The sequence below is a fragment of the Ictidomys tridecemlineatus genome, chromosome 5 (genome assembly GCF_052094955.1).
Source record: "Ictidomys tridecemlineatus isolate mIctTri1 chromosome 5, mIctTri1.hap1, whole genome shotgun sequence".
Taxonomy (NCBI): Eukaryota; Metazoa; Chordata; class Mammalia; order Rodentia; family Sciuridae; genus Ictidomys; species Ictidomys tridecemlineatus.
Genome location: NC_135481.1, coordinates 15,571,465 through 15,594,889, shown reverse-complemented (window position 1 = coordinate 15,594,889; position 23,425 = coordinate 15,571,465). Strand labels below are relative to the sequence as shown.

General features: G+C 35.9%; 1 protein-coding gene across 6 annotated transcripts in view; it reads left to right on the top strand.

Moving 5' to 3' along the window:
• The window catches only part of Pias1 (protein inhibitor of activated STAT 1), a 130,608-nt gene that overhangs the window by 10,560 nt on the left and 96,623 nt on the right, over window positions 1-23,425 (top strand). For 3 of the 6 annotated variants that reach the window (XM_078049400.1, XM_078049402.1, XM_078049403.1), the window contains exons 2-3: window positions 1,062-1,136; window positions 21,743-22,187. In XM_078049400.1, coding sequence (XP_077905526.1) covers window positions 1,062-1,136; window positions 21,743-22,187 — 520 coding nt within the window. Of the gene's footprint in view, window positions 1-1,061; window positions 1,137-5,570; window positions 5,647-21,385; window positions 21,492-21,742; window positions 22,188-23,425 lie in introns of those variants that run through there. The other 3 variants (XM_078049401.1, XM_021727851.3, XM_005316729.3) reach the window with 3 other exon arrangements.

Genomic DNA, 23,425 nt, shown 5'->3' with positions numbered 1-23,425 from the left:
TTAGCAGATACTGGAATTAAAAAATAAATGCCTTTTACATTTAATGTCCTTGATGAGGCAATGAAACATTGATTTTGTTGTATCTGAATTCTTAAGTTTTAAATTGTATTCTATATGATGACATCAGAAGTACCCTGTAAGGCATTTTTATTGAATACCAAATCTGATGGTTTGCTCAGGGAAAAGACTTGTGCAGTTGTTTGAATTGCAAGCTAAACTAGCTGCTTTTTTAATGGAATACATTTTTACTTGAAATAATTGCTGGCAAAGTATAGTTATATAGATTTGGATTTGGCATACATTCCCCCCCCCCAAAAAAAAATTTAAAAAAAGTCCTGTCATTACAAGGGACTGTAATGACAGGGGAGAACATCTGACAATATTTGTTGCTGATGATACAATTTAAGCTTTCAAGTAAAAATAGAATTTTGAAAAACTTGTATTTGACATTGTGAGCTTGACAGTTTCCAATATTTGACTTTTGATAAGATCATTGTGATAGTAATGAATGTGTTATGTTAAAGAAGTATAATGAGCCAGGCACAGTGACACATGCCTGTAATCCCAGTGACTGTGGAGGCTGAGGCAGGAGGATTGCAAGTCCAGCCTCAGGAATTTAGCAAGGTCCTAAGTAACTTAGTTAGATAGACCCTGGCTCAAAATAAAAATAAAAAGGGCTGGGGACATAGCTCAGTTGTATAGTACCCCTGGGTTCAATCCTTAGTATCAGTCAATTAATCAATAAAAATAGAGTATTTTAATAAAAATACAACATTTTGCTCCTAACTATGGAACTTTGAGGCTGGGGTTTCTTCATATTAAACAACTTAATACAGCAGATTGTGGAACTGGATATGAAAATCAGACTGTTTTTATAAGCTAGACATGAGAGAGCTTTGCAAAAATATAAAACAATCTTCTCCCTAATTTTTTGAAAATAGATTTAAAATTTTTAAAATTTGAATTCATTTGGAGGGGGATCCTGGGGATTGAATCCAGGACTGCTGTGCTCTACAATTGATCTGTATCCCCAGCCCTTTTTATTTTTTGTTTTGAGACAGGGTCTCAGTAAATTGAAAGGCTGGCTTTGGACTTGCAATCATCTTGCCTCATCTTCCCAAATTGCTGGATTACAGGTATGTGTCACTGCACCTGGCTGAAAATAGTCTTTTTTGTGTGTGTGGTGTTGGGATTCTAACCCAGAGCCTCAGGCATACTAGGCATAGCATTGTACCACTGAAAATCATTTTTTTAGATATACATGACAGTAGAGTATATTTTGACATATTATACACACATGGAGTATAACAGTAGGATTATATTCTTGTGGTTGTACATGATGTGGAGTTTCGTTAGTTGTGTGTTCATCTATGAACATAGGAAAGTTATGTCCAGTTCATTCTACTGTCTTTCCTATTTCTATCACCTTCCTTTCCTTTCATTCCTTTTGTCTAATCCAATGAATATCTATTCTCCCCTTTCCCACATTATTGTGTGTTAGCATCTACATATCACAACATTTGGCCTTTGTTTTTTGGGACTGGCTTATTTCACTTAGCATGAAAATGTTAAGAAGTAATGGGCTATTTATTTTTGGTGCTAGGGATTGAACTTTTATTTCTAATTTTGAGACAGGATCTCCCTAAGTTGCCTCACTAAGTTTCTGAGGCTGGCCTTCAACTTGTGTGAGCCTCCTGCCTCAACCTCCCAAGTTGCTGGGCTTATAGGCTTGTGCTACCATGCCCAGCTCAGATTTATATTTAATTTTAATTATAAGCAATTTCTTACCTATTCCTATATTTTTTACAATTTATAATGTTTTTATAACTTCTCATTCTTTACATGATTAAGTACAAACTTTAATTTAGCCCTCCAAACTAAGAAAATTTGTTGTTTGAACACTACAGTTAGTGAGTTTGGATGCCAGTATATTGAGTAGGCATTGGATACATTTATATAATGATTTTATTTGTGGGATTTAACATGTATAATTTTTAGCAGGATTGCAATATCGGTATGGTTCAAAATAAATTAAGATAGATGTTATTATTTATTGATGAACAAGACACAGTCTCAAATATATATATATATATATATATATATATATATATATATATATATATATATATATATATATATATAAGCATGTAGTTTGGTAGAAAACTACATATGGCATAAGAACTGTAATAAGTTAAACAGAGAAGCCACATGGGAGGGTCAATTTACTAATATTACAGGTGTCCTAAGGAATGTATTCCAAATGTGATGACATACAAATTGAAAATAGAATGAGTTGGAGTTACCTAGAGAAAGGTTAGGATACCAGAAGGGAGAGAACAGCATGTATGTGAAAGTCCAAGAGGATGGAAAGTTGATTAAGGGATTGATGACTGTGGCTGAGACTGGATTATGAAGTATATCTTAGGCCATGTTAGGAAGTACGATCTTAATACTGAGTGCAGTAGTTAGTCACTGAAAAGTTTTATCCATTTTGTCCCATTGTCCCATATGTGGAACACCTATAAAAATGTAAATATAGTGTGTACTATACAATTATAGGATAAGAAGAATATAATTATAACATAATTATAATATTAATTAAATGTAATATAAGTTCTAGATTATGATTTCTAACCTATTTTAATGCACTTGTGTCAATTTTGTTAAAATATTTGCAGAATTAAAAACTTGGAACTTAATGGTAGCAGCATGAATGTGACTTGAAAAGGACATTGTTGGGGCAGAAAAATCCCTAAAGAGCATTTTACAGACATCTAGGGAAGAGATCATTGTAGTATGAATGAAAATGGTAATAGGAGCTGAGCACAGTGGCTTATGCCTATAATTCCAGCAACTCTGGAGGCTGAGGTAGGAGAATTGAAAGTTTAACCTGGGTGACTAAGGGAGACCCTATCTCAAAATTTAAAAAATAAAATATAAAGGGCTGGGGATGTAGCTTAATGGTACAGCATCCCTGTGTTTAATCCCTGCCCCCATACAAAAGGAGATGGAAATTTGAAGTTATGAGGTGGATGAGGTCACACAGGAATACTGGGCTAAGTGAAAATGAGCTCATGAATTCTGAGAAAGCCAGGTGCAGAGATGCATGCCTATAATCCCAGCTAGTGGGGTAATTGTTGCAGGACAATCATAAATTCAAGGGCAGCCTAGAGAATTTAGCAAGAGCCTGCCTCAAAAAAAAAAAAAAAAAAGGTGGGGTGCCTGGGAATGTAGTTTAGTGGTAGAGAGCTTGCCCAGCATGTGCCAACACCCTGGGTTCAATCGCCAGCATGAGGAAGGGGGTCATAGATGGAACCTGCAGTAATTAATTTTAAAAAGCTTTTAGCCAGGCATGGTGGTGCATGCCAGTAAACCCAATGGCTCAGGAGGCTGAGGCAGGAGGATGCAAGTTCACAGCCAGCTTCAGCAATTTAGCAAGGTCCTAAGCAACTTAGTGATACCCTGTCTTAAAATAAAATGTAAAACTAAAAAGGGCTGGGGATACAGCTCAGTAGTGCCCTTTGGTTTAATCCCCAGTTCCAAAAAATAAAAACAATAAATAAAACCTTTTAGCTGAGTGTGGTAAACTTGGGCATTTAGGAGACTGAGGCAGGAAGATTACAAATTAGAGGCCAGCCTGGACAATTTAGCAAATTGTCTCAAAAACTATCTCAAAAAGTTAAAAGGCTGGGCATGTAGCTTAATGGTAAGAGTGCTTCCTCAGCATATCCAAGGCACTGGGTTTAGTTCCTAGTACTGCAAAGCAACATCAGATCTTTTAAAAACTTTACATCTGGGCTGGGGTTGTAGCTCAGATGGTAGAGCACTTGCCTAACATGCATGAGGCACTGGGTTCGATCCTCAGCACCACACAAAAATAAAGATATTGTGTCTACCTACAACTAAAAAAAAAAAAAAAAAAAAGGAAAAACTTTACATCTGTGTGCTGCAAAAGTGTTTTCAAGAGTTCCTTTCTTTACTATTGGATAAAATGAATTCCTTACTTACCATATTTTCACTATCTGTTTGGTTCAGGTAATAAGAATTCATTACTATAGAATATTTTGAAAATACCTGTAAGATTGCTAATGGAGAATTTTTAAGAAATTTGAGAAAAGGAATCAAGATAAATCATCATCTATATAACATTTTAACCGAGTGCAGTAACATGGACATGCTAACTTGGTATTTAGTAATGGTAGTTCAAATATTTTATATGTTTTGTCACCACATTTTCTCTAAGATGACTAATTTATCATCTAAACGGGTACTTGAGAGTGGAAGGAGATACTTTCAAAATTTAGCTAGAACAACAGGCCTGGTATGGAATTCCTGGAAAAAATGATTCCCTCTTAGTTTTTTGAGAATTCTTCTATGAAGTACTAAGAAATAAGATGATAATAAAGAAGAGTTTTGTGACAGTGTTACAAACTAATGTCAAAGTAAATTTGTACAGAATTAGGTTAACAAAACCTTTCTGCTGGATTTCCTGGAATCTTTAATGTGTTAATATAATTTGAGAAGGGAAGGCATGGTAAAGAATTATAGAATATTAAATTTTCTGAACTTGTCTTGTCCCAGAACTGTATTTTTCTGAATACCTGTTATCACTATGAACCTGAAAAATGCTGATCTAAAATATCTTATCAGTTACTTTTAAGTTTTTTTCTTTTTTTTTTTAAATGGTACCAAGGATTGAACTCAGGGGTACCTAATCACTGAGCCACATCCTGAGCCCTTTTTATATTTTAGTTAGAGATGGGGTCTTGCTAAATTGCTTAGGGCCTTGCTAAGTCCTGCCTCAGCCTTCTGAGCCGCTGGGATTACATGGTATGTACCACTGTGCCTGGTTTATCAGTTACTTTTAAATTGTAGTTCTTAAATTTAAAGCCCAGTCAGATTGTATTTTAATTTAGTTTTTTTGTGATGTTAGAGGTTGAACCCAGGGCTTTACACATGGTACACAGATGCTCTACGATTGAGCTCCAGCCCCAGCCTATTAATTTTATTTTGGAATTTCTGTTTGATACCATCTAGGTAACTAACTGTATTACAGTAAGTACGTATATTTTGAAGGGGTTGGGGTTATGATTCAGTGGTAGAGTGCTTGCCTAGCACATGGTGAGGCACTGGGTTCAATCCTAGGTACTACAAAAATAATAAATAAAGATATTATATCCATCTGCAACCAAAATAATATCTTAAAAAATTATAACCTTGGGCTGAAGCATCTAATAGCTCAGTGGTAGAGTGGGAGGTCACCCCCCCACATAAATAAAAGGGGAAAAAAGCCAAAAAGTAATTTCAGTTACATTTTCCTCAATATAAATTTATTGATACTAGAGCTTTAACCCAGGAATGCTTTATCACTGAGCTATATTTCACCTGCCCCCTTTTTAAGATAGGGTCTTGATAAATTGCCTTATTAAGTTGCCAGGGATAGCCTTGATCTTGCAGTTCTTCTGTCTTCTTAGTCTCCCGAGTCGCTGTGATTATAGGTTTGCATCACTGCACCTCACTATTCAGAATTTTATTTTATTTAACTAATTTTTTTTTAGTTGTAGATGGATACAACACCTTTGTTTTATATCTATCGATCGATCGATCAATCATGTTGAGGATTGAACCCAGTGCCTCACGTGCCAGGCAAGTGCACTACCACTGAGTTACAACCCCAGCCCTTAACAGAATTTTAAAAGGCTTTCCAGTATTTTTCCAAACTAGGCAATATAGCTATATATTTTTGTTGTTGTTGTTTTATCATTTGTCTTAGGATTTAGTGATAGGTATTTAATTAATGTAGGCATCATTTCCTCTGCTAGAATTTATTTGTTGGTCTTCAGATGGGAAATATTCCTTCCCTCCACCCCCTAGTACTGGGAATTGAACCCAGGGCCTCACATATGCTAGGGAACCACTTTATCACTGAGTTACATCTTCAGTCCTGTTTTGAAAATATTTTTTTTTTTATTTTGAGTCAGACTTGGTATTGCATACCTATAATCCCAGCAAATGGGAAGGCTGATGCAGGAGGATTACAAATTTGAGGCCAGCTTTAGCAATTTGTGAGGCTTTAAGCAATTTAGACCCTGTCTCAAAACTTAAAAAAAGAAAATTAAAAAAAGATTGGGGTGTAACTCAGTGGTAAAGCACCCCTGGATTCAATTCCCCAGTACTCCCCTCACACCAAGGTTTTTTTGGGGGTTCAGGGTTTTGATACAGTTCCAGGCTGACCTCAAACTTTCGTTCCTTGTTAGCTGGGGTTAGAGAAGTGTGGCTCCATACCCAACTAAATTATGCTTTCTAGGTTTAGAAATGAAAGAAACAAACTTTTAAAAATATTGGCTGTATTTAGCTCTGGAATTTGATTAGTTAGTTATGTGTTTAAGAAATGGCATTAAAAATAAGTTTTCACCCAGGCACGGTGGCACATACCTGTAATTTTAGTTACTTCGAACAGAGCCTGAGGCAGGAGGATGGAAAGTTTGAGGTCAGCTTGGGCAAATAAACTAGATCAGGACTCAAATTCAAAAAGCTGGATGGGGGTGGAGGTGGGAGGCTGGGATGTTGCTCCATGGTCATTTATAAGACCCTAAATTCAATCCCTGGTACCACAAAAGGGGGGGAAATGAATTTTCTTTGTTTATTTTTATTATAATGAACTCATTTCTAATGACAATAAAAGATTAAGTATTTTTTATCTTAACTAGAGTTTTTTTTCTTTTTTGGCTAATTTATGAATTGTACTCAGTTAAGCATTTTTCCTGTATTTGTGCTATATATTTTTAAAAATTACTCCTTCCTTTCTCTTTAGCATTCTCTCTCTCTCTCTCTCTCTCTCTCTCTCTCTCTCTCTCTCTCTCTCTCTCTCTCTCTCGTACTGGGGGATTACATTCAGTAGTGCTCTACCTATGAGCTACATCCACAACCCTTTTCAGTATTTCATTTTGAGATAGGTGCTCATTAAGTTGCTAGGGTTGTCCTTGAATTTACAATCCTCCTGTAGCTGGGATTGAAGGCATGTAACACCACAGCCTGGGTTTTATTTTGTTTTGGTTGATGTTCTGGATATGTTAACATGGATGCTAGAAGGAATAGTCTGTTAATTGTTTTGGCCTCAAAGTTTTGTGAATAGCCCATCTACTTTCTCTTCTATAAATTTCAGGAATACTGTGTAACGTGTTTTCCTTGGCCCTACCTTACGTGTTTTTATCTACATTAATGGAATTTCTGTAAAAAGAATGTGAACACTTTTCTTTTCTTTCTTTCTTTTTTTTTTTTTTTTTTTGGTACTAGGGATTAAACCCAGGGGAACTTTGCCACTGAGCTATATCTTCAGCCCCTTTTTAAATTTTTTTATTCTAATTTGTTATATGACAGCAGAATGCACTACAATTCATATTACACATATAGAGCACAATTTTTCATGTTTATGATTGTATACAAAGTATATTCGCACCATTCGTGACTTCATACATGTACTTAGGGTAATGATGTTCATCTTTTCCACCATCTTTAGCCCTTTGATTCTTTTTTTTTTTGAGACAGGGCTTCAAAATAAAGGCTAAGGCTGGCCTTGAATTTGAGTCCCTGATTTTAAGGTGGTGTCACCACACCCAGCTAAATCTAACATTTTCTTAAAATTTATTTTACTACTGTAGTAATTTTGTATAATTTTGATCAGTGGTGCACACCTGTAATCCCAGACACTGGGGAGGCTGAGGCAGGAGAATCACAAGTTCAAAGCCAGACTCAGCAACTCAGTGAGGCCCTAAGCAACTTGGCAAAAATTTGTTTCAAAATAATAAAGGGCTGGGAATGTGGTTCTGTGGTAAAGTGCCCCTGGATTAACTCCCTGGTCTCCCCCTCCACCAAAATATTGATCATAATGATCTGTTCTGAAGATAATGATTTAAGTTTTACAGTAGGTTAGCAATTTTACTTTATGTAGACAAAGGAAGCTTGTTGTTGTAAAATTGTTTCTCTTATCTGTAACTAGTAATCAAATGGATGTGTTTCCTTCCATGTAGAAAAGGAAGAGTGTTATCAATCATGAGTAGGTTTCTGATGGGATTTTAAAATACACTCGGGCAAGCTGTCATTGCAAAACAAACTTTTCCTGTAAGCCATTTTTTTTCTTTTACACATTTCTGTGTAGTTTATGAGGAATTATCCCCAGAACTTTGAGAACATTTCTTTTTTTAAATCAGTTTTTCTCTGAAATTTATAAATTGGGACTGAAATACTACTTTAATAATTTTTCTTGAGCTTTCTGGACAATGTTCATTGAATAATTAAACTTAGGAAATAGTCATCTGAATATCAAGTAGTTGAATAATTTTACTTGTTACCTTAAACTTTATTGTTACTTAGAGGGTAATCTCCTGTGATGTGCCACTAGAGGGTAATCTCTTGTGATGTGCCATTAGAGGATAATCTCTTGTGATGTGCCACAGGGCTCTCTAGTATTGACCCTGTTATATCAAGTTTTAAAGATAACCTGGGTGAATATTTAAGAGGCAACAGTTATATTTTGTAGAGGACACAAAACTGAGGATGTGTTAGATGACAGAATCAAGAGGAATTAGTTCATCATCCCCTGGGCACTTACTTATTAGGTGTCATGAACTATTTTTAGCATCAGGGACTTGGATATGATTGTCCTTGAAAAATGCCAAGTCTACCAGAAGACACAGACTAGAAAATCAGTAATTTATACACTGTATGATAAGTTGCACAATAGACAGGTATAGTTTTTTTTCTAAGAGTTTTGAGAGTTTAGAATTATAAGCTGAAGAAAATGCAGTTTAACAGCATTAAATAAAAGTTTTTGCCTTTAAATTGTGGGCTGGGAATGTAGCTTAGTGGGTTTGGAGTTTGTAGCTCAGTGGGTATAGTACTTATCAAACACGTGGGAGATTTTGGGTTCTATTCCTCAGCACCACAAAAACAAAACAATACAACAGGAAAATTGTGTTAGAGGATGGGGTTCTTTGACTTTGTAATAGTTCAGGTGAAAGATGTTGAATGAAGATTTTTGTTAGCTTCTGACAATATAAGCAACAAGATGATGGGGATGCACTCTACCAATCCCCACTAAAACAAAAGTATAACACAAACCATACTTTCCCCCCCCTTTAAAAAATTTTTTTAAGTTGTTGATGGACCTTTATTTTATTCATTTATTTATATGTGGTGCTGAGAATTGAACCCAGTGCCTCATACATGTGAGGTAAACGCTGTACCATGGAGCCACAAACCCAGCCCACTCTCCCCTTTTTCAAATAAAACCAGTCTAAGGGCTGGGGATGTGGCTCAAACGGTAGTTCGCTCGCCTAGCATGCGCGAGGCACTGGGTTCGATCCTCAGCACCACATAAGAATAAAATAAAGATGTTGTGTCCACCGAAAACTAAATATATAAATATTAAAAGAACAATCTAAAATGTAAATGTTTTATTAGGTTAAATTGGTAGAAACATCATAATAGGGATCATAATGATAGGAATAGAAATACTACTGTATTCAAGACTTGTCAGACCATATCTAGAATATTTCATTCATTCCCCAGTACTATGGACTGTAGAATACCCAGAACAATGGTCAAGGGGTATATTTGGGAAAAAACCGTAACACATTTTAAGAATAATGGACAGTAGGTGGAAATTTAAAGGAAATTTGATTCATACAGCTTTTAACTAATTTTTTTTAAAGGTCATGAACTATTAGAAGTGATGGTCTCTCCACAGGTTGAGAGACCATCAATCAGTCACAAAGTATGGAAAACCAGTGTATTAAATGTAGGATTAGGCAGGGAGATCTTAGTTCTGTTTTATGTTCTGGTCCTGTGTTTATATTGTTCCCAAAGCATTTTTAAATTATCTAATAGTATTCTTGCAGCATTGTGTGGACTTTGGATCTGACTTTGAGTTTAACTCCATTTTCTTGCTAGCTCTGTAAACTAATTACACCTGTTACTCTGAAATAGTTCTAATATATCCCTTTAAGGCTTTTCCTTGATTTCTGTTCTGGAACCTAAATTAAAGGCTGTAATTTAAAAGCTTTGTTTACTTACAGAAAGCATTCTTTTTCTCACTTTTTGTTTTGTAAATACATCTTTCTTCATTAGGCATCTCAACTTTCAGATAGGGTATACTGTTTCTTTCATTGCTTCCTGTGTGAAACTTGAATTAAAATGGGGTGGTATTTCCGTTGCAAATGCTGTGTTATGTTTGTTTTTGGTTGGAGGAGGGTTAGAAAAGAATATTTGATATTTTAGAGTTTGATAGACTTAAAATTTCTTAAAAGCCCTTTCTTTTTTTCCTTTCCTTCCCCTTCCCCTTTCCTTTCATCAGGGATTGAACTCAGGAGCATTTAACCACTGAGCCATATCCCCAGCCCTTTTTATTTTTTTATTTTGAGACGGGCTTTCACTAAGTTGCTTAGTGTTGTAAGTTGCTGATGCTGGCTTTGAACTTGCAATCCTCCTGCCTCAGCCTCCTGGATGGCTGGAATTATAGGTGTGTACCACCAGGTCCACCACTTATCTTTTCTTCCTTTTTTTGGTAGTGCTGGAGGCTGAACCCAGAGGTGTTCTATCACTGAACCATACCTCAGCCCTATTATTTTGAATCATAGTCTCACTAAGTTGCTCAGGCTGACCTCAAACTTGCAGTCCTGCTGCCTCAGCCTCAGCCCCTGGAGTCTGAAATTATAGGCATGGGCCACACGCCCAGCCTGGTTATTATTTTTTAGAATTTATTTTGAAAGTAAATGATGATGGTCCTCATGATCAAGTATAGTACTAATTTTTCAAAGACCCACCATAAGCCACAATATTGACCATAACCTTCAGTTTTTACTTGCAGAATTTCCTGGCCTTGTCTTCTTTATTTCCATTATCACAGTTCCTTTTTTACCATATATGTAGATAAATAATTTCTGTTTGTTGCTGTAACCTTTAGAGAGGAGTTTTTTTTTTTTAATTGTCTCTAGATCTTATTATTTATTTATTTATTTATTTATGGTGCTGAGAATCTAACCCAATGCCTCACACATGCCAGGCAAGTGCACTACCGCTGAGCCCCAGCCCCATAGAGAATAGATTTTTTTAATGTGTGTGGTATTGGAGATGGAATCCAGGGCTTTGCACATGCTAGGCAAATACTGTACCACTGAGCTATATCCCTACCCCTTTTTAAATTTAGAGATGGGATCTCACAGAGTTTCCTGAGCTGGCCTTGAACTTGAACTTGGAACCCTCCCACCTTGGTCTCCCAAGTGGCTGGGATTATAAGCATATTTCACTGTACCTAGCTTGTTAGAAGTTATTTGTCTCTTCTTCTTTTTTAAATTTATTTTTTAGTTGTAGTTGGACATAATACCTTTATTTCACTTATTTATTTTTATGTGGTGCTGAGGCTCCAACTCAGGGCCTCGCACGTGCTAGTTGAGTGCTCTACCACTGAGCCACAACCCCAGACCTATTTGTCTCTTCCTGCCTCACTCATCCTATTGGTGTTACTTCCATAAATTCTTTTTTTTTTTTTTGTACTAGGGATTTAACCTAGGGGTGCTTTATCACTGTGCTATATCCCCAGCCCTTTTTACTTTTGAGATAGGGTCTCACTAAGTTGTTTACAGTCTTATTAAGTTGCTGAGGCTGGCCTTGAATTTGTGATCCCCCTGCCTCAGTACCCGAGTTACTAGGATTACAGGTGTGTGCTATCAGGCCTGATTTTAAAAGGCATTTTATTGTATATCTGTGCAGAGCATTTTTTCCCCTGAAAGAGGAACCATATTTTTTTTGGCTCTGCACTTCTGCATAAGGAGTTGGTCAATGTGTTTTAAATCCTACAATTTTAAATTATATTTAAAAATTATATATATATATATTTTTTTTTGTTGTTGTTTGTTTTTTTGTACCTGGAATTGAGCCCAGGGCCTCTTAACCACTGAGCCACATTCCTTGCTTTTTTTTTATTTTTTATTTTGAGACAGGATCTTGCCAAGTTGCTGAGGCTGGCTTTGAATTTGTGATCCTTCTGCCTCAGTCTCTTGAACTGTTGGGATTACAGGTGTGTGCCACCATGTTTGGCTTAAGCTAAATTTTTTATTGTGAAAAATATTATATTCAGATTTTAAAAACATTCTGACTTAAGATTTGTTATTTTTAGGATTCAAGTTATCAAGAAGGAGCTTTTGAAGTACGTAAAATAGTTACAGTAAATGTAGTACATAAATGAGGATCACATTTAAATTGCCTGTCAAAAATTGAAGCTCATACACCATTTCAACAGTGTTAAGTTTATAGTTTGCTTAAAGGAGAATGGAATCTCCATTTATGTATAATTATAATATTTTGTGGGAGCTCAGTGCAATCAATATGATAGAATAGAGATCAGGAGAGGAGAAAGACTATCAGCTGGGATGGATAGGTACAACATGTCATTTTCCAGTTAGCTTAAGAAATAAATAAATAAAAGATGAGACATTGGGTGGAAGAAAGATTATGGAGAAGTATGTTACCAACCTGATTTACTGCTTTGAGTAGAAACTGTCTAACTAGGTTTTCTGGTTGAACTAGGCATTGTCGACAGATTGCTAACCTACCGTCTACTTATTAACTATTTCTAATGGGAAAGATTAGAAATAATCCAAAATTCAGTCCCATTGAAGGAATCTGACCAGAAAATAATGAATGAAATATTTTTGTTGTACTGTGCATGCTTTAATGTTTGCTATTATAGACCTTTTGGTTATTCCTTTGGTTTGTGGATAGAAAGCAAAAGTATAAATGAAACATTATGACATTATTAAATGCCTAGTTTGGCTATCTTTAGAATTCATTCTGGCCTATAATTAGTTATATAAAGTGTTACCAGATACAGACTCATAGGGTCTGCCTTATGACTAATCCTATAAACCATTGCAGTAGGATATGTGAATGAGAATAATTATGTTGTTCACTAGTAGCATCTAATTCTTATTCACAATTTAGATATGACCTTTAATAGTATACGGTCATAGCTAATGAGACAATAAAACTGGCACTTTCTATTTAATTGCAAAAAGCACCCTTCTTATTGCTGTTACTTAAATATTGTCTGTCTTTTTCAGAATATGGACCCTGCCTTTGTGTAGTTGAGATAGTGTTCACCTACACGTGTCTATTTTTATAATAAGTTTTATATGTCCTAAAAAGACAATTGAAGGAAATGCCTTCTTTTTAAAAATACCTTCTCTGATGGATCTTTAATAAATGCAGTGATGAGAATCTAACCCAATATCTCACATATTAGGCAAGTGATTTACCACTGAGCTACAACCCCAGCCTGAGAAATGCCTTCTTATTGAATGGTGGGGGCATACATGTCTACTCTCCCATTCCTCCCTACTCTTCCCTGAGAATACTTAGAGAATTCGTTTTGGAAGGCCAGTATTCAGATAGGTATATAAGAAAGAGAACAACAAAAAAAAAAAAAAAAAAAAAACTGAAAGAAGATTACTGGCATAAAATTTCCCAGAGCTGAACTGAAGGACATGTATCTTTAATTTTATTTATTTATTATTATTATTTTTGTTATTTTTGGTACCAGGAATTAAACCCAAGGATGCTTAACCATTGAGCCACATCCCCAGCTCTTTTTTACATTTTATTTAGAAACAGAGTTTCTAAATAAATAAAATAGGGCCTGGTTAAGTTCCTGAAGCTGGCTTTGATCTCATAATACTCCTGCCTCAGCCTCCCACGCTGCTGGGATCACAGGCATGCACTACCATGCCCAGCTTATCTTAAAGGGTCAGCAATTATCAGTTCATGCAAACAAACAAAACAAAAACAAAACCAACCCAAAGGTACAATATTGTTAAATTTCAGAACACATAAAGAGGAATAAGGCTTCCAGAGGGGGATACACAGTTGACTATGAAGATTAAAGATTTAAATGGTGCCAGTCTTCTTAATACCAACACTGGGAACCAGAAGACAATGAGGAAAGACATTCAGAATGTTTACAAAACATGATTTCCTCTCTAGAATTCTGCACTGAGCCACTCAGTTAAGTACAGGTAAATGAAGATTTTTAAAGACATAATGTAGTGAATAAAACAAAACCTTCCCATGCTCCCCTTCTCTGAAAGCTACTGGAAAAATACCCCACTAAAAGAGAAAACCAAGAAAGAAGTAGAAATGAGATTAGGATCCAGTATAAAAGAGAATTCCCAGGATAAGTTAATGGAAAATTCCGTGATCATAATTGTACATCAGGCTTAGATATTTAACCAGTCTAGATTGGAACATGATGGAGAGCTTTAGGAAGTAAGATTTTTTTTTTTTTTTTTTTTGGTGGTTGTTGTTTTGGTACTAAAGATTAAACCCAGGGTTGCTTAGCCACTGAGTCACATTCCCCAGCCTTTTTTATTTTTATTTATTTTAATTTTGAGACAGGATCTCTCCAAGATGCTTAGGGCCTTGCTTAGTTTTTGAGGCTGATCTTGAATGAACTTGTGATCCTCCTGCCATAGCCTTCTGAGCCTCTGGGATTACAGGTGTGTGGCACCAGGCCCACAGGAAGTAAGTCTTTAAGAAAGAAATTAAAACAGAATTACCTGATATATTTGAATATATGAAGAGGAAAGTTAGACTTTGTAGCAGTTTGCAGATGAATAGGCAGTCAATACTTAAGATAACTAAGCAGGTGGGGAAATGGTGCAGTTATTAACTCTAATAATGGTTTAGCTGTTATATTATTATAATGGCTGAAAATAATATTGACAGTTGATTCTACCACAAATTATGATGATGAGGTGGGAAGAGAGATGTGACAGAGCTAAACATTTTGTTACCATGGGAAGTCAATAAATACCTAAAATGAAAAATTAAGAATAGATCATAATGAAAAATTCTAGAAGAAATAGCTAAAAAGTCAAAATGGTTGCCGCAGGGATTTGAAAATTGCGAGTGGGGCACTTAGCTGCTGTTTTTTCTTGTTAAAATGATTTGGATTTTAAAATTATGTGCTCAGGGCTGGGGATGTGGCTCAAGCGGTAGCGCGCTCGCCTGGCATGCGTATGGCCTGGGTTCGATCCTCAGCACCACATACAAACAAAGATGTTGTGTCCGCCGAAAACTCAAAAAAAAAAATTAAAATTCTCTCTCTCTCTCTCTCTCTCTCTCTCTCTCAAAAAAAAAAAAAATTATGTGCATATCTCTTTAAAAATTTTAAGACGACGCTACTCATGGAATGCTCTTCTGTACAGAATATATACACTTCTCTGGCATTTTTAATCTTCTACAATTCTAAGAACTATATAATTTGAGGAAGAAAGCTATGAAATTGCCAAGGAGGTAATAGTTTCTGTAGTAGTAGTGGTTGATGTTATCTTTAGTTGTAAGTATTCATTTTGTTGTAGAACTAACAAATGGAAAGTTTTTTTTTTTTTTTAGTTGCAGATTGGACACAATACCTTTATTTTGTTTATTTTTATGTGGTCCCGGGGATTGAACCAATGCATGCTAGGCAAGTGTTCTACCACTGAGCCACAACTCCAGCCCTTGGAGATTTTTAAACATATGGCAGATTAAAAAATTTCAACATCTCAGATGTATTTAAGTGCCTAGTTTTCCTCTGTTGTCAGCATTGTACATTGTGAATCGACAACTACACGATTCTTGCAGCTTTTTGATTAAGTGGTACTTTAGATGTTGCAGTGTTTTCTACCCCCTTTAGTTTTTTTTTTTTTTTTAAATTTTTCGTGCTCCTGCAGTCCTTGAGAATACCACAGCCAGCTGTGGTGTCACATGCCTATAATCCTAGCTACTTGGGAGAGTGAGGCAGGAGGATTGAAAGTTCAAGGCCAGCTTGGGCAATTTAGGGAGACTCTTATCTCAAAATTAAAGAAAGTAAAAAAGGGGAGAAGGGGAATCTTGGGATGTTAGCTCAGTGGTAGAGTACTCCTGGGGGAGGGTAGGAGAATATGCAGTAGTTGGTACAATAATAGCAATAGGTACCACCTGATCTTTCTTTGCATGTGATTATACTGTTCAATGGTTGATATAAATCCATATACTTTATTTTTTTAAAAAATGAAAAATATTTAAAATCTTTTTTATACTTTCTTACTTTAACCACCTACTTTTTTTTTTTTTTTAAACTGGAGATTGAACTCACATCCCCAGCACTCTTTTGTATTTTATTTAGAGATAGGGTCTCACTGAGTTGCTTAGTGCTTTGCTTTTGCTGAGGCTGGTTTTGAACTTGCAATCCTCCTGCCTAAACCTCCCCAGCCCCTGGGATTACTGGCGTGCACCACCGTACCAGTTGTTAAATTTATCTTCTAGTAGATATTTTTCTGTTTCCTAATTAAAAGGCATGCAATTTGTTTAAACAGTATGTTAAAATGTGGAAGTACTTTTGATGTGGAATTTGTTGTGTGACATTCAGCAAGTTTTTAAATTTTTTTTTCAACTAAAGTACACATGTATTTATCTACCATTCTATTTCATCTATCCATTCATTTCTTCCTTTATTTATTTACATTACTCAATATCTTCAGATTTTATGTTATAGATATGAGGATGGTTGAATATAATACAAAAGGAGATTTGTCAAATGGAATGTCTTTGAGTTGCCTCTCCACATTTCAATATAAAATTTCATTTCTTTTTTCTGCCTCCTCCTTCCCATCTCTGTGTGTCTCCAAAGTATCTTTCCAGGGTTCTCATCTCTCTCTGTCTCATTTGATCCTTCTATATTTGTTCATTTTCTAATCCCTGAAGCTGTTACTCAGAGACCTGTTGCCTTTGTTTCCAGGATTTTTACTCTTCCTTTTTACTTGCTTTCCTCTCTCTTTTTAAACATACTTAAGAGTCTGCTATCAAACTAGACAAAGTGCTTGGTAGATCTGGGACTAGGATGAGGTGAGTGAAGCACTAGGGTGCAGAATTAAAGTGCTCACTTACCTGACTCCAGACCCAACCCAGCTTGATATGGCTCCTTTTTATGGCCCTACTTCATTTTATTTTATTTATTTTAGGGAGGGTCTTCAAACTGTATTTTTCCCACATTATTTTATTGGTACATTGTAGTTAGTACAGAGTGGTGGGATTTGTTGTTATACATATTTGTAGATGCACACAATATGACTATAATTTGGCCAATATCACTCCCCAACACTTTCCCACTTCTCCTCCTCCCACTGGTCCTTTTCCTCTGCTGATCTCCCTTTGATTTTCATGAGATCATCTCCCCCAACCCTTTTTCATTTTCCTCTTTAGCTTCATATGAGAGAACATATGACCCTTGACCTTCTGAGTTTGACTTTTTTCACTTAACATAATTATAAGTTCCATCCATTTTCTTGCAAATGACATTCTTACTTGCTTCTTTATGACTGAATAAAACCACACACACACACACACACACACACACACACACACACTACATTTTCTTCATCCATTGATGACACCTAGTTGGTTCCATAATTTGGCTATTGTGAATTATGCTGCTATAAACATGGGTATGCATGTATCACTACAGTTTGCTGAGCTTAATTCTTAGGATAAATATTGAAGAGTGGTACAGCTGGGTCATATGGTGGTTCCATTCCTAGTCTTTTGAGGAAATTCCATAGTGATTTTCATTGTGATTGTAATAATTTATACTCCCACCAACAGTAGAAAAGTGTTGGTTTTTTTTCTCCACATCCTGTTCAGCATTTATTATTATCTGTGTTCCTGATGACTGTCATTCTGACTGGTGGGATTTGAAATCTCAGTGTAGTTTCTTAAAATTAATTAATTTTAATTAAGTGTATATGACAGCAGAGTGCATTTTGATTCATTATACACAATTGCAACACAATTTTTCATTTCTCTGGTTGTACACAATGTAGCATCACACCATGTATGTAGTAATACATGTACCTAAGGTAATGATGTCCATCTCATTCCACCATCTTTCCTGCCCCTGTGCACGCTCCTAACCCTCCCCTTTGCCCAAAGTTCCCCCATTTTTTTCCATGCTCCTATGTGGATCAGCAAGCACTTATCAGAGAAAACATTTGGCCTTTGTTTTTTGGGGATTGGCTTACTTCGCTTAGCATGATATTCTCCAACTCCATCCATTGACCTGCAAATGCCATTATTTTATTCTCTCTTAATTTGGAGTGATATTCCATTGTGTATGTATACCACAGTTTCTTTATTCATTCATCTATTGAGGGTTGCTTCCACAGTTTAGCTATTGTGAATTGAGCTGCTATGAATATTGATGTGGCTACATTACTATGATTTGCATAATTTCTTGGTCATTTGTATTTTTTCTTTTGAAAAGTATCTGTTAATTCATTTGCCCATTTAGTAATTGTTTTTTTTTTTTGTTTTTTAAGATTGAAAGTTGTTATGTTTTTCTTCTCACCTCCCCCATACCCCTGAAATGGGGATTGAACCCAGGGGCAGGGACTTCATCATTGATCTACATTCTCAGTTCATTTTATATTTTTTCCCACATTTTTTATTGGTGGCATTATAGTGGTATATATTAGTAGAATCTGTTGTTACATATTTGTACATGCAATATGACAATATAATTTGGCCAATATCACTCCCAAGCATTTTCCTCTTCTCTCTTTCTCATTCCTTCCTACTTTATTTTAAATACCCTCAAAGCCAGTCCTTCATTATGTTTTTTAAACTTGGTACTGTCTGCTGAAACTACTCAAGTACAAACTATAACTTTTTTTTAGTACTGAGGATTGAGCCCGGGGGTGCTTAACCATTGAGCCATATCCCCAACCTATTTTACATTTTATTTAAAGACTGGGTCTTATGAGTTGCTTAGGGCCTCACTAATTTGCTGAAGCTGGCTTTGAACTCCTGCCTTAGCCTCTCAAGCTGCTGGGATTACAGGCATGTGTCACTGCTCCTGGCTACAAAGTTCCTTTTTGGGGAGGGGAAGTACTGGAGATTGAACTTGGGGGCACTCAACCACTGAGCCATATACCCAGCGCAATTTGTGTTTTTTTTAGAGACAGGGTCTCACTGAGTTATTTAGTCCCTCGTCATTGCTAAGGCTGGCTTTGAACTTGCAGTCCTCCTGTCTTTGCCTCTCGAGCCACTGGAATTACAGGCATGTATCACTGCACACCTGACTGGAGCTACAAAGTTCTTATTGATTAAATCCATTGCTCTATTTTTTCCCCTTTTCCCTAAGCAGGTCAACAACTTTCTTAGCTTTACTATTTCCCATGTAGAACCTATACCTGTAGACTATACCTGCCTCATAATTGTGATGATTGATGTTAAAAAAAAAAAATCAGAAGTCATGGCTTGTTAACAGCAGCTACATTAGAGTACATTCTGTGTACTAGGTATTATTTTACCTGTTGCTTTTGCTTGCTTTGCCTTTCAGAGGCGGTCAAAAAATATAACTAAGAGCAGTTAGGTTTATTGTTGTATCACTAACTTTTTCTTTGGACCTAACAGCAAGAGATTTTAACTTATGTAACTTGTCAATGTGTTTTTCCATAAAAATAGAACAATTATAAGTCTGTGCTTTATTTTTACCTATTTATTTTAAGACTGTGTCTCAAATTGTTGCCCAGGCTGTCTTGAACTTCTAGGCTCAAATGATTCTTCTGTGTTGGCCTCCCAGTTAGCTGGGATTACAGGCATATGCCACCTCTCTGGCTCTCTGTGCTATGTTTAAATACTTGTACTGTCGTGTGAAGAGTTCATGGTAGGGGCTGGGGATGTGGCTCAAGCGGTAGCGCGCTCACCTGGCATGTGTGTGGTGCTGGGTTCAATCCTCAGCACCACATACAAATAAAAGATGTGTCTGCTGAAAACGAAAAAAAAAAATTTAAAAAAAGAAAGAGTTCATGGTAATCACTGTATTGCCAATTTTATTTTTTACTTAGGAAAAATGGAGTTAACTTGAAATGGAAAGATAGTTCTTAAATTTTGTACTTCTTTTCCCCTATAAAATGAAGTATATATGTCCAATGCCAATTTAAACTTATTTTTAATCTTAAACCCTTGAAATTTCATGTTGTTTCTTTTGAAAACAGCATACTTACTAGTAGTGCATTTCAGTTTGAATTCCCTATGTCCCCCCACCTGGTTCTATCCTGCAGATTGGTTTACTTTACTTTTTGAGACAGGGTCTTACTAAGTTGCTTAGGGCCTTGCTGATTTGCTGAGGGTAGAACTTGGCGATTCTCCTGCCTCAGGCTTAGTTGCTGGGATTACAGGTGTGTGCAGTCACACTCTGAATTCCTTATTCCCTTGAAAATAAATAATAAAATTCTTAAGCCTATTTTGTGCTGTTTGGGACATTTTGTTGAGCAGAGAGAAAATGGTATCTTGCTGACATTATAGTTAGCGATTTTATAACCTTTGATAATATGGGATTTGGGGTAGAATTTATTTATTTATTAAAATTTTTATTTTTTAGTTTTTGATAGAACTTTATATTTTTTATTTATATATGGTGCTGAGAATCAAACCCAGTGTCTCACACATGCTAGGTAAATGTGCTACCGCTGAGCCTCAGCCCCTAGAATTTATTTTCAAAGTTTTGTTATGTCTTTTTGTATGCCTCTATAGAGCACATGTGTTTAGGTATTCATTTGGATAACTTTTCACTATAGCTTCACCTCCATCCATTTCATCTGATATACCATTCTTGTTTATTCATTTACTCTCTAGACATTTTTAAGTTTCTACTATTGTCAGGCCTTAGTCCTGGATGCTAAGGATAACATCATCATGTGCCTTAGAGAACTTTAGCCTAGTAATAGAATCACTTATATAAGCAGAAAATAACAGTATAGCAGGATAAGTGCTAAAACAAAGGCATGAAAAATATCCAGTAAAAATAGTTTAAAAACTGAACTATTGGAAAACGGAATCCACTGTTTTCATGTATGTTGTGGCATGTAGATCAAATTTTTGGACTTTCAACCTGGCCTTCCAAGTGGAGTAAAAGTAATATACGTCTAGCTCTGTTCTTTTCCTAATGGTTTAGTGAAAAGAGCCTGAATTTTTAGAAACCCATATATTTGGGTTTGACTTTCATCTGCTACTTAGGTTATGTGACCATACTAAGTCATTTAAACTTTCCGAACTGGTCTTCTCGTATATAAAGCAGAAAAGATGACACCTGTGGAGTTGTAAAAAGAAAAAAAAAATGGCAGCCCATATGAAAACATCAAATTTAGGATCTGGTATATAAGGGACCAAAAATGGTATAGTTTAAGTCCTGTACATTCCAGAGTTACTACAGAATGTAATACTTGATAATGTTACTGATATTCTTCCTACATCTAGTGTTTGAGGTGGACTGTTTGTTTCAAATATACTTATAATTTTCCCCCCACAAAACCAAAAATGTTCTTGAAGGCACATTATCACCTTTGCTATCTATATAGCGCACTCTCCTGGCGACTCAGCGTTTGATGAATAACTGACAATTTCATCATTAACAGTTGGTGTGTATCTGCTGTATACTTTATCTTACATCTTTCTTAATCCTGGGGGGAAGTCAATGAATCTGTGAACATTAATTTTAAATTTATTTGGTTATTTAAGTGGTTAACTTTTAAGTTTAAAATCATTAGAATTGTCAATGATTTGTCCTTTAAGCAAATCATAAGGAAGAAAGGGGTTATAGTAATATATTGTTAATATTATAGATTATTTTATTGGATACTAACATTTTACATTTTATTTTTTCTCTAAGCAAATGGTTATGAGCCTTAGAGTTTCTGAACTACAAGTACTGTTGGGCTACGCTGGGAGAAACAAGCACGGACGCAAACACGAACTTCTCACAAAAGCCCTGCATTTGCTAAAGGCTGGCTGTAGTCCTGCTGTACAAATGAAAATTAAAGAACTCTATAGGCGGCGGTTCCCCCAGAAAATCATGACGCCTGCGGACTTGTCCATCCCTAATGTACATTCAAGTCCTATGCCAGCAACTTTGTCTCCATCCACCATTCCACAGCTCACTTATGATGGTCACCCTACATCATCACCGTTACTCCCTGTTTCTCTCCTGGGACCTAAACATGAACTGGAACTCCCACATCTTACATCAGCTCTTCATCCAGTCCATCCGGATATAAAACTTCAAAAACTACCATTTTATGACTTATTGGATGAACTGATAAAACCCACCAGTCTAGGTAAGATTATTATAAAAGAGTATTTGGTTTCTTTTGCAGGATAAATTTTTCATTTGAGACTTTTAATTGGACTCAGTTTATTATTCATAATGAAAATTTTTTTTGATATTGGGAATTAAACCTGGGGTGGTGTAGTACTGAGATATATCGCTATCCCTTTTTAGTTTTTGAGACAAGGTCTTGCTAAATTGTGTAGGCTGGCCTTGAATTTGTGGTCCTGCCTCAGCCTCCGGAGTTGCTGGGATGATAGGCTTATGCTACCACATCCAGCAAGAATATGGACTTCAGAGTAATATTTGATGTTGTTGGTTAATATTTTATAATAACCCTTATAAATTAAAAAAATTAAAGCCAAATAAATCACTACCGGTCTCTGAATCCAGTTCTTAATTTTCAGTGAAGACTAACTAATTTTGATTACTTGAATGTGTGAATGATTTTAAGTATCATAAAAGGAGACTTGATCTTTGATGTATAGCATTTAAATTCAGCTGATTTTTTTTCCAAATGGATATGTGTGCTTTATAGGCACACACATGATCATGATTATATAATATGAATACTTGAAATTTTATTTACTGTGTTCTCGCACTGTTTTATTAGTTTGTCTAACATGTAGAATTAAAAGTATTAATCAGCTTGTAATTTTAAGTGCTATAATGTCACTTAATGTAGAATAAAACTGACCCCTGTGACCTTTAACATTCTTGGTGTAACATTTAAAATATTAGACTTTGGGCTGGGGATGTGGCTCAAGCAGTAGCGCGCTTGCCTGGTGTGTGTGTGCGGCCCGGATTCGATCCTCAGCACCACATACAAATGAAGATGTTGTGTCTGCCGATAACTAAAAAATAAATATATAAAAATAAAATAAAATATTAGACTTCTAGGGGCTGGGGCTGTAGCTCAGTGGTAAAATGCTTGCCTTGTATGTGTGAGGCACTGGGTTCGATCCTCAGCACCACATAAAAATAAAGATACTGTATGTTCATCTACAACTAAATAAATATTTAAAAAATATTAGACTCTAGATGCTGGTACATTATAAATCAGTGGTGGGCAAAACTATGGCTGGCAAGTTTCTCCTAGCATGTGTGGATTTGGCCAAGAATTTTTTAACAATATTTGTAGAGTTGTAAAAACAAAACAGAATCAAAGAATATGTAACAGAGACCATGTGTGCCTGCAAAGTCTAAAATATTTACTATCTGGGTGCTTAACCATTGAGCCACATCTCT